This window comes from Ursus maritimus, unplaced genomic scaffold, assembly GCF_017311325.1.
Source record: "Ursus maritimus isolate PB19 unplaced genomic scaffold, ASM1731132v1 scaffold_36, whole genome shotgun sequence".
NCBI lineage: Eukaryota > Metazoa > Chordata > Mammalia > Carnivora > Ursidae > Ursus > Ursus maritimus.
The window spans coordinates 11,264,512-11,277,179 of record NW_024426230.1 but is presented as its reverse complement, the minus strand read 5'-3'; the positions used below and the strand labels follow the sequence as shown (position 1 = coordinate 11,277,179).

General features: G+C 36.5%; 1 protein-coding gene across 4 annotated transcripts in view; it reads left to right on the top strand.

Annotated features, from left to right (window-relative positions):
- BAZ1A (bromodomain adjacent to zinc finger domain 1A) overlaps positions 1-12,668 on the top strand; it is a 92,472-nt gene that overhangs the window by 12,102 nt on the left and 67,702 nt on the right. For 3 of the 4 annotated variants that reach the window (XM_040620830.1, XM_040620829.1, XM_040620831.1), the window contains one exon: positions 1,149-1,427. The exons of the other annotated variant lie outside the window; for it this stretch is intronic. In XM_040620830.1, the coding sequence (XP_040476764.1) occupies positions 1,149-1,427 (279 nt within the window). The remainder of the gene's footprint in view (positions 1-1,148; positions 1,428-12,668) is intronic. 4 annotated transcript variants of the gene reach the window in all.

The following is a 12,668-nucleotide window of genomic DNA, read 5'->3' as shown; positions in this document are numbered from 1 at the left end:
AGTATAGAGGAAGGAAAGACATTTACCCATATCTTACCACTTAGAGGCAACCATTATTACCCTTTTTTCTATGTCTAACATTTTCTAAAATTTGTTGATTGTAAAAATAATACAAGTAAATGTTCATTATACAAATTCAAGCAATATAGACATATTCAGAATAACAAATTTTACTTTTCCTTCCTTGGCAGTCCTTCCCTTTCTCCTTAGAGAACATCTATTTATAGTATTTGTATAAGTACACATTTTTGTTATTCTAATTAATGAATATGGGATTGTGTTATTTGGTGATTTGAGTTTTTTTCTATTTAACATACCTTAGAAGTCTTTCCATGTTAACGATCTCTTGCATTTTAAAAGTGACTGGATAGAATTTTTGAAAAGAAATAAATGCTCATGGTAAGAAATTCTAACAGTCAGAAGAGCACTCAGTAAAATGGTCCCCCAGGCCCATCCCTACTCTGTAGCTATTGCCTTGATTTTTATATAACATTGTAGAAATCTATTATGCTTCTTAGGCTGTCTTTCTTTTCCTGCCTTCCTTTCTTTTTCTTTCTTTCAAGTGGGACCGTATTATGTATATTGTTTTGGTAAGCTTTTACTTTCAAAAATGTAGGAAGGAATCAAACCAGGAAGTTTTTTTTTTTCTGTGAGCATGTTATTTAAGAACTCTCCTTATACTGTTTAATGAATATGATTTTTCATTGTATCAAGTACTGTAATTTACGTAATCTTTCTCATCGTTAGATGCTTAGATTTGCCAGTTTTTCACTATTATGTTAGAGCTTTTTAAAGTTCATAGTTAAGTGCTTAAATTGTCCCTCGTGTTTTTGCTGCTTTGGAACAAAAAGCTTTAAAATTAGAAGAAAAAAGAAAGGTTGCATTTATTTTCAGTTTCACTCCCAATTTCAAAAGTGATGGAAATCGAAGTCCAGTTTTAGCTGAATTGCAAAATATAAATGTCTCGTTTAAATATACTTTTTCTTAGGTTTGTATTAATGTGTAAGTTGACCAGTTAGTAAACCCTTCTTTGTTCTGTGATTCTATGTAAAATTTTGCGATGAAGGCACAATCCTTTATCAGCTTCTAATGTAAAATTTGTGAAATGAGAGGTAATGAATGGATTTTTGTTTTTGTTTTTTAATCAGTGACTTTTTTGAACGAACCATTCTGTGCAACAGTCTTGTGTGGAGTTGTGCTGTGACGGGTAGACCTGGACTGACCTATCAGGAAGCACTTGAGTCAGAAAAAAAAGCAAGACAGAATCTTCAGAGTTTTCCAGAACCACTAATTATTCCAGTTTTATACTTGACCAACCTTACCCATCGTTCACGCTTACATGAAATTTGTGATGATATTTTTGCATATGTCAAGGATCGATATTTTGTTGAAGAAACTGTGGAAGTCATTAGGAACAATGGTGCAAGGTAAAGTACTTTTAATTTTTTCTTTTGTCGCGCATACATTCACATTACTCAAAATTCAAAGTGCACAAAAAGATGAACTGAGGAAAGCTTCCCTTCTTCTCTCCTCCCACTACTCTCTTACCCTTCCCACAGATAGCCCTGATGTTCATGTATTTTTCCAAAGCTTATGTCTATGCACACCACCGAAGACATGTATATGCATAGGTATTTGTACACATATGTGCACGTGCACACACACAATCTCCTGTCCCTTTTAATGCAAAACGTAACATACTTGATACCTTTTTCATTTAAAATATCTTGAGGATCAGTCCATTGCTTTATGAACCACCTTCTCTTTTTTGTTTGTGTATAGTAAGTCCCATTGTATGGAAGTTGCATCTTTATTTTCAATTAAAAAAAAAAAAAACCTTATAGATAATCTATTTTGTCCTCATTATGTTACCTGATAGTTTAAATATGTATGTATTTCTTGCTGGGTTTTAGTAGTTCCTCTGATAATATGAGGACTGAGTTTTATATACTCCACTGAGTTCTCTTTTACCCAGCTCTTCAAGAAAAAAATCATTTTTTCATATGCAAAAATTTTATTATCTATGGCATTAAGTTAAAAATTATTACTGCTTTCCTGAAGTCTTAAGTATTTGTGATTGGCTAGTCACTAAGATTTATCATAATAATCTTTATTTGCATTAAAACTTTTTCCAGCTTCTTGGAATCATACAGTACATAGTACTGTCTCTCTCATTTCTTTCACTTACTGTATTATTTTCAAGGTTTATCCACATTGTAGCATGTATCAATATTTTATTTTTATTGGTAAATTCTACTTTATGGATCTGTCACATTCTGTGACAGACATTTAGGTTGTTCCCACTCTTTGGCTATTATAAATAATGCTGTTACAAGCATTCACGTACTACCGGTTTTTGTGTGAGCTTATGCTTTCAGTTCTCTTGGATGTATACCTAGAGGTAGAATTGCTAAGTCATATGGTAACACTCTGTTTAGCGTTTGAAAAACCTCAGGGCAACTGCACCATTTTACACCCACTAGCAGCGTATGAGAGTTGCAGTTTCTCCGCCTCCTCACCAAGTCGTATGTATGGACAATTTGTTGTTGTCCATCTTTTTTATTTTGCCATCATACTGGTTGTGGAATGGTATCTTGTGGACATTTTCATTTGCATTTCCCTAACGACTGCGTCAAGCATCCTTTCATGTGCTTACTGATCATTTATATATCTTTTCTGGAGAAATGTTTGTTCTGGTCCTTTGCCCATTTTTAAATTGGGTTATTTATCTTTTTTATTACTAAGTTTTAATAGTTCTTTGTGTTTTTGGATACAATCCCTTATATGATTTCCAAATATTTGCTTCCATTTTTTGAGTTGTCTTTTCGCTTTCTTGGTGGTACCATTTGCAGTACCATCTCCCTTTGCTTGTAATTTTTGTTTCTACTTATTAATAGCATATAGCTTTTGTTTCAGTCTCTGGTAGTACTTACCAGTGGTCCTAAACACTGCTTCATCCACCGGAATTAGATTTATTGGAAAGAGCATGCTAAATTACAGAGAAATGGGATAGAGGCCATTCTTAGGTTGAATTAGTATAAGTACTCTGGATCTTCTCACCTCAGTATTCTTTTCTTATTGTCTCATTTACCTTTAGGTATTCCTCCCCTCTTTCTTGTTGCATTTTACAAGTATAGATTAGGTCCTTCCCTCCTTACCAAGACTTTCTGTATTGAAATAAGCAATCAGCTAACAGATTCTTCTAGAAGATCCTTTGTCATTGCTATGGCAGAATAGCAAAGACAACTGACTACTTGGCTGAGGCAACAGTTTAGCTCTTTATCCTCCCCATCCTGATTATCACCACCAGTTGTGCAGACATTTGTTCTCTGCTACTTCCTTAGAGCCTACAGAGGAAGTGAGAGAATTGGTGGTCTTATGTAAAGAACACTAAACTAGGATTATATTATATTACGTTACGTTACGTTACATTATATTACATTATATTATGTTATATCGGCAGATATGACCTCATTGTTTCCATTTACAGATGAGGAAACAGAGGTCTAAAGAAGTCAAGTGATTTTTGTGGTAATGTTTATCATATATTACTGATCTCCTGCTCTTTACTTGCAGTGTTCTAGGCACTGGAGATACAGCAGTGAACAAAACAAAGTCATGGAGCTCCCATTCTAGTCTTACAAGTAGTAAGTGATAGGATTTAAATTCAGGTAGAGCTGACTTACAAAATCATTTCTTTCACTGTATCATTGTCTCCTTAGTTTCGTATTCTGCCATTTATTTGCTCTGAGCAAGTAATTTAAACTCTTTAAGCTTTAGTCTTTTATCATCTGTTAAATAGACCCCTGCCTTACAGATTTGCCACAAAGGATGAAATGATATAATGAATGTGAAATTTTTTAAGCTGTATTATATAATATTGCCATTTGATACAGGTGCCTTGTTAGTATTTGAGTGTGGATAGTGGGGCCATGCAGTTTGATGGGATTTTTTTGTGTGTTTTTTGAGAAATATCAGTAGTCATGTGGAACTAAAATAACTGCTTGGGCCACTGTAACTAGGGGTCAAATTTCTCTACTGTAGCTCTGAAAGGAAACCCCACAGTTAACAATTTCACTGTCTAAGAAAGACATAGTTGTTTGTTTTTGAAGATAGTTATCCCATTTTTGTACACGGTCTTCTAAAAAATGCTACACAAGCAGTTTTAAGGCATCTAAGTTTCAGTGAACTTTATCTTCTATTTTGACAGCCTGATTATCCCTGTTCAGTGAAGGGTTGGGAGTATGGTGATCTAGAACTCAGTGCTTACATGATAAACCCATCTTCTGCACTCCCTGCCCACCCACCCCCACCCCCCCACACCCAGCCTGGAATTGGAGAATTAAATCAGGAAAAAGAAGGTGGGAATCACACAACAGATACACATTTGGGATTGTTGAGTTGTCTCTCAGTTGAAGGATAGGGCTAGAGTTTGAGAGAATCTGAAAAACTGAGTCAGAATGTAATTGTGTATTTGGTAATTTTTAAAAATTAAAATGGGCTTTGGGCAACTTGTTTTCAGACATTTTACAGGCACAGTCAAGATATTCTTGGAGTTCATAGGAGATTTGAGGCAACAAATATGAAGAGGTACCTCTAAAAAAGTAGGTATACTGCCAGCAAGAAGTGGTACTGATAGGAAAGAAGGAGATGGAATAAATATTAACTACTGTTACTGGTTAAGTATACTGGCCTGGCTTAGTGTATAATTTGGTAGCATTAGAAGAGTTGCAGAATTGAAAGTATAATAGCATTTATTGAACCTTTCCTATATGCTAGGCACTGTGCTAGATGCTTTCATTTTAATTCTTATGATATTAATAGGTAACCTAGAATTCTCCAAAAGTCGTATGCTCCTTGGTATTTACTCAAGGTAGTTAAAATTTAATGTCCCCACAAAGACCTGCAGGTGAATGTGTAAGGCAGCTTTATTAATAACGTCCAAGATTTGGAAGCAACCAAAATGTCCTTTACTAGGTGAATGGATAAATAAGCTGGTACATCTAGGCAATGGAGTATTACTCAGTTCTGAAAAGAAATGAGCTATCAAGCCACAAAAAGACATGAGGACTCCAAAGTGAATATTACTGTGTGATAGAAGCCAATCTGAAAAGGATACCTATGTATGGTTCCAACTGTAAAAGGCAAAACTATGGAGACAGTAAAAAGATCAGTGGTTGCCAGTAGTTGAGGTGGAGTTGGGGAGATGTGAACAGGTGGAGCACAGAAGGTGTTTAAGGCAGTGAAAATACTCTGTATACTCTAATGATGGATACATGTCATTATACATGCGTCCAAACCCATAGTGAAACATACCAAGAGTGAACTGTCATATAAGCTATAGACTTGGAGTAATGATGGTGTGTCAGTATAGATTCATCAGTTGTAACAAATGTACCTCTGGCCGGGGGATATTGATGAGAGGCTATGAATGTGAGGTGGCAAGAGGTATATGGGAAGTCTAAAGATCTTCCTCTCAATTTTGCTATGACTCTTAAAAATGCTCTGAAAAACTAAAGTCTTTGCATTAATCATAAAAGTTATGTGCTCTGCTTATTAAGACTGAAGTTTATAATTTTTTAAAATGTGTTTTTTCTATGAAGATTTATATATAACAAAGAAAATTACGAAATTATGAAAATTATGAAGGCCTAGAGTGCATTTCCCAAATGCTCCTTTCAGAGATAATCATTGTCAAAAAATTAGTACATTAAAAAAAATTAGTATGTAGTTCTTTTTTCTATACTACACTAAATTAAAAAAATAGCGAGCAGCTTTTTCACTTAGTAGTGGTTTGGATATCTTCTTATATCAAAACACATAGATGTGCATTTCTTTCTTTTCTTTTTTTTAAGATTTTATTTATTTATTTGACAGAGAGAGAGACAGCCAGCGAGAGAGGGAACACAAGCAGGGGGAGTGGAAGAGGAAGAAGCAGGCTCCCCGCAGAGGAGCCTGATGCGGGGCTGGATCCCAGAACGCCGGGATCACGCCCTGAGCCAAAGGCAGACGCTTAACTACTGAGCCACCCAGGCACCCCTAGATTTGCATTTCTAATTGGTTTTGCATAAACTGATTACAATATTGGTTCCTAAAAAGCTTACTTGCTTTTTCTGAGGCTGGAGAAAGTTATTCCTTTTGCTAGCCTTATGTGAATTTTCCCTTTGAAAATAAAAAAACTGCATTTTTTTCCAAATAATCTCTGACCTGGGTGCCTGGGTGGCTCAGTTAGTTAAGCATCTGCTTTCCGCTCAGGGTCCTGGAATGAGCTCCAGGTCTGGCTCCCTGCTGAGCCGGGGCGTCTGCTTCTCTCCCTCCTTCTTCCCCTCCCTGCATTGTGTTCTCTCTCCTCTCAAGTAAATAAGTAATCTTCAAAAAAAATAATAATAATAATCTCTGACCCTTGACTGACAGACCTTTTGCCCAATGTAGTTTAAATCAGTGAAATAGCAGAATTGGAATTGTACCAAAGAGTTTCAGTTATGGCCAGATTTTCCCAAATATTATCCCCATACTACTTAGATTTAAAATTTACAAAGTGTTACCTAATTAAGAAGCATAAGAGATTACAGTTCAATATTGTTTTTAGAATTGTCCTGTAAAATAAAGATTATGGAATTCTTTTTAATCTTAGAAACTGGTATTGGTTTTGGCATTAAGCAGTGACCAACCAACTAGAGATTTTAATTATTCAGCTGTTAAAGTATGTTCCCCGTAGCTTTCTATGTTTTATTGGTGGAATGCTGTAAGCACTTTAGTCTAATGAAGTAAGAGAAAATTAGCATTTAAACTTATAATATAGAAAGTAGGCACTTAGTATTTATTAGAACTGGAAATAAGAAAATGAACTTTTAAATCTTCGGGTTCGTTTTTTATGTTTCTGGCCTAAATGGTATTAGTGAATCATAATGAAACTGCATTAATATTGAAGACAAAGAGAAATACTAAATATATTGAGAAGATAGGAGGAACATAAAACTTGTGAGGACCAAATCTAGTTATTTTGATTTAAACATACATGCTTGAATGTTCGTGACTTGATCCAGGTGGGATTAATCAAACAGAAGTTTTTGGGAAAGGGGTTGACTAGAAATTTGAAGGCTGAGAGAGAAAAATATAGATTAGTAGAAACGGATTAGAGGAGAAACGCTTCTTATTTAGATGTAAAGATCGTATAGAACTTTTAGCAACATGTATTAGTCCAATTTGTATCATAACTCTTTTTCTTAAGATTTATTTATTTGAGAGAGAGAGCAACCATATGCACACAAAGCTGGGGGAGAGGGAGAGAGAAAGAGACTCTCAAGGAGACTCCCCACTGGGTGGGGAGCCTGACTTCGGGCTCAAGCCCAGGATCCAAGAGCACAACCAGAGCCAAAATCAAGAACTGGTCACCTAACTGACTGAGCCACCCAGGCACCCATGTATTATAACTCTTTTTCAGAAGGAAGGCTTTCTATTGCTCAGCTTACACTACTTATCTTTTTTTTTTTTTTTTTAGGTAGGCTCCACACCCAACACGGGGCTCCAACTCATACATGCTCTACTGACTGAGCCAGCCAGGTGCCCCACTACTGATATTTTAAGGTTAAAATTTCTGGTTCTCAGCCAAAGAGAGTCCTTAGCAACATCCCCAGATTGTTTTCAGTGACCCTAGTATGTTGATATAATTTCTAATACCAAAAAAAAAAAAAAGGAGGCTATTTGGGACAACTGTTCTTTCTTTGGAATTCTGAGTTAAAGTGGAAACCACCTTCTTTAGATATATGTTGTGTTTGTTGTATGTACCAAAGACCCAGACTTACAACCTGATGTGCCTGGTTTGTCATTGCAAGTTCAACAGTTGAAATTTAGAATCCTATGTACTTGCATAATAAAGTAAAGTAGGAGGCCATCCTGAGGAACCTTTTTATACTCTAAAAATCCCTAAATAGTCACAAAAATAAATGAAAATGATTTTTTTTAAAAGATTTTGTTTATTTATTTGTCAGAGAGAGAGAGAGAACAAGCAGGGGGAACCAGGCAGAGGGAGAAGCAGGCTCCTCACTGAGCAAGGAGCCCGATGTGGGGCTCAATCTCAGGACCCTGGGATCATGACCTGAGCCGAAGGCGGACACTTAACTGACTGAGCCACCCAGGTGTCCCTGAAAATGATTTTTTTTAACGATTTTATTTGAGAGAGAGGGAGAGAGTGGGTGTGGGGTATAGAGGGAGAAGGAGAAGCAGACCCCCCTGAGCAGGGAGCCAGACGTGGAGCTTATCCCAGGACCCTGAGATCTTGACCTGAGCTGAAGGCAGACACTTACCCGACTGAGCCACCTCCAGGCACCCCTGAAAAATGAATTTTTTTTCTAAACAAGTTTAGTTTAAATCACCGGTAAAGCTTATGTTGTATTTCTGCGTGGACTCAACAAAATAGTTCAGCTCAACAAAACAATTCAGTAAAGTTTAGACTGATGATACAAACTTAACTCATTTTCTTCAGTGTTGTAAGGACCTTCAAATTGCATTAGCCATTAGGAGCCTCTGCCTAATGCGTTTCAAAAGTCTTTGAATGTTAAATGTTGCTGTGAGGGTGGTCTCTCTGGCAACTTGTTTATTGATCCTGTGCGCTAACACCAAGTACAGGCAGCTGAATCTTCACCGGGACTTACAGCCATTACTGCGGGGGTAAGAAAAAATGATAAGAATGGGAAGTTGGCAAATAAATTGAGGTTCGCGTCTTTCTTAACGTAAAAGGAAATCAAATGTTGCTTGCTTCAATTTGTATCTCATTATAAGCGGTTAGTAGCAGGATGGTGAAGTAGAATGATAGTTCTGAAGTTCTTAGTTCCCTTAGTTCCCTAGCAGAATATTAGAGACTGATATCACAAAAGCGGGGACACTGTGTATCGCAACTTCTGACCTGAGGTCACTGCTAGAAATAAAAGGGAAGTTCATTTCTACATGGTTATTACACAGGTTCAGGTCTGAGAAATTTCAGCGTCTTCCGAATAAAATCTCTCTCCTACATCTTTTCCTACCTACTTCGTGCTGTTTCATGTGGCCAATATAAGATCAGTTTTAATGAACAACTTACCTCATAGATACATTGAATTTTTTTGAGAACAAGATAAAATTATAGTTTGTTTAATTTTCTGTGCTGTCTTGGAGGCCAGTAAAATGGTATGTAAGTGGAATTCATTCAACCTGTGGTTCTGAATTACTATTTTAAAAATAGTCTGCCTTAGACAAAGTCAGAGACCATCCAAAGATAAAAGTTAAAGGAGAAATAGGAGAAATGACATAAGTTAAAATAATTTTCGATGAAAGGAAAAGGAGTGGTAAAAATACAAATAGGGGGCACCTGGATGGCTCGGTCGGTTAAGTGTCTGACTCTTGATCTCAGGGTCATGAGTTCAAGTTCCACGTTGGGCTTCACACTGGGTATGGAGCCTACTTTAAAAAAAAAAAAAAGTGCAAGTAGAATCTACTCATCACTAAAGACCAGACGAAATCCTTTATTTAAATTAAAAACATATGCCAAGAGAATAATTCTGAGCAGAGTTCAGTATATTTTTTTTAAATTAAGGGCCAGATAGTAAATATTACAGACTGTGTAGTTCATATGGTTTCCGTCACAGCGACCCAACTCTACTGTTAGAGTGCAGAAGCAGCCGTAGACAGTGTGTGAATGAGCATGTCTGTTTTCTGTTGGTTCTTTATTTATAAATACTGAAATTTGAAATTATTTTCACATATCACAAAGTAGTCTTCTGATTTTTATTTTAAACCATTTAAATATGTATAAATTATTCTTCACTTGCAGACCATACATACAAAAAACAGGAGGTAAGTTGGAGCTGGCCTACAGGCCATATGTGCTGGCTCCTGGAACGGGGAAAAGTTACTGCTTTAAATGTTATAGAATAAAATCCCCAGAGATACCCGTTTTTGTTTAGAACCTCAGAGTTTGGCATGCAGAAGTGGCCTGGTAGGGTAGAAAAAGCCTTTGGAGCCAAACTGACTATTGTTTCTGGGAATCTTCTTTCATAATCTGTAAAACTGAAATAATATCTATATTCATATGGTGGTTGTATTAGCTTTTGCTGCATAACAAACCACCCCCAGAATTTAGTGGCCTAAATCAATAAACATTATTCTCACAATTGGTTGGCTGGAACGTTCTTATGGTCTGGACCAGCCTGTCTGGGGCTGGATTGTCTAGGTCCTCTACTTTAGAATAGCCTTACTCACATGTTTGGGGCCTCAGCCTAGGGTGGCTACTTTCATGTGGCCTCTCCTCCTTCGGGAAGCTAATCCAAACTTGTTCCCAAGGCGATAGAAGGGTTCCCAGCAGCAAGAGAGGGCAAGCTCCACTGTGCAAGCACATTTCAAGCCTCAACACGCTTTGTGTTTACTGGTATTCCGTTGACCAAAGCAAGTCACATGAACAAGTCCAGAGTTAATGTGGGAGGGATCGAAGAGGTATGATTCAGTGGGGACCATACTGCAATAATCTGCCACAACAGTTAGTATCTGTTAGTAGGCCAGCACATAAAGCACTCAGTCAATGTTAGATCCTTCCTGTAGTTGTCAGAGATGAGTGAAGAGTCTGCCAGCTGTGATGACTCATCTTTTTTTAAGTCAGTCCCTAATTTTCTTATATCATAGTCACTGTTCTTGAGAGTTTGCTGCATATCATTTTAGGGAGATGATGACAATACCTGTAAACTTTTGAGAGCTTTGTATATGCCACACAGTGTTCTAAGCTCTTTATTTATATGATCTTATTTAATTCCTGCAACAGCTTATGTAATAAGAGCTCATGTGCTCATTTTACAGTTGAGAAGCTCATACACAGAGGTTAATTAATTAAAACTTGATCAAGGTCACAAGTGAAATTTCCAAGCGCAGGCAGTGTCAGAATCACTGTTTCTGTTTGGGAGGAATATGTATATATATATAAAAGGATAGTACTTAAGCAGGATTAAAAGATTATACTTGAATGTACTCATTGATCACCCACTATTTACTCTTCCTTTACCTTAGCATTTTATAATTTGTCTAAGTGTGAAGAGAGGTAGGATTATACATATGTGGTTAGATTATCTTTTGATCATTTGTTCTAAGGGTGATTGATACAGATCATAAGGTTGAGTGTCTGAAAATCAGCCTCATCATTTGATCATTGATTTAAAAGGAAAAAAAGCTCTCAATATTTAAAGAGGTTTCCTTGTTCTTTAAATTCTTCGTCATTGCTCTTACCACAGGGTACCTTAATTTTTCTAAGATTTTTTTAAAAATTTATTTGAGACAGAGAGACTGAGAGCACAAGCGGGGGGGTAGGGGTGGGGAGGAGCAGAGGGAGAAGGAGAAGTAGATTGCCCACTGAGCCTGATTGACCTGGGGCTCGATCCCAGGACCCCAAGATCATGACCTGAGCCATAGGCAGACGCTCAACCAACTGAGCCACCCAGGTGCCCCCACAGGGTTCCTTAATTATTTTACTTCTGTACTCTGAGCTGTTTAAGCTTTCTTCTTTTCAAATATTTTGCTTGCGGATGGAAGAATGTTATTTACTAGCAACAAAAAGTGACTGCAAGTATGGGGAAAACTGTAATTTTTATTTATTGATTTTCTGTCTTTTAGCATAGTTACCAGGAATGAAAAATGTGATTACTTATGTCTTTTTTCTTGGAGGTAGTAGGAAATATTCTAATTTAGTGCTTAACGTATACTCAAAAGCCAAGCTGTATATGGTTCATTGAATAAGCATTGTGTGCTCAGTTGTTACTCTTGTACGTTTCAAAAAGAGGGTAGTGACTAAGCCAAGAACTAGGGACTTATGTCCAAGTGCAAGAGAGGGAAACACTCAAATTAACATAATAAAGATTCTGATCAGTGTTGTAAGGAAAATAAAACTTGATGGGATAGAATCTTGAGTCATATTTTTTTGTTTTAGCCAATTAAATTCAATATTTTCTCCATAAACCACTGTGTTGGATGCTATAGGATAATCCATTATGAGTAAAGCATTAGTACTTATTGTTCTCAAGCAGAACATAGGTAATAGAGATAGAGTGTGCAGGGCAAAGATAAGTGAAGTAAATACATATGACCGACTAATAAAGGATTGAATAAGAAATGCCGTGAGGTACATAGAGGGGAGGGAGAATTGCAGGAAAGTAGTCAAAAGGTACAAACTTTTAGTTACAAGATAAATAAGTGCTAGGGATGTAATGTACAACATGAGTGTAGCTAACACTGCTGTATGAAATATAGGGAAGCTGTTAAATGAATAGATAAATCCTAAGAGGTCTCATCTCAAGAGAAGATTTTTTTCCTTTCTTTTTATTGTATCTGTATGTGATGATGGATGTTAGCTAAACCTATTGTAATCACTCACAGTATACATAACGTCAAATCATGCTGTATGCCTTAAACTTCTACAGTGATATATGTCAGTTATTCCTTAGCAAAAGTTGGGGGAAAAGAGACATAGATAAGTTTTATTTTGTTAGTGAATATATCACTAACATTCAAACAGAATGAATAAAAGATTCTGTAATGCCCAATTAATTTAGCACTCCAGTAATAATTTGCTATGATTAATCAGCCATTAGAAAGGGCTGATGTTTACCTTTTAGTTATTTTTATGAATGTATGCTTGCATCTTCATCTGCTTC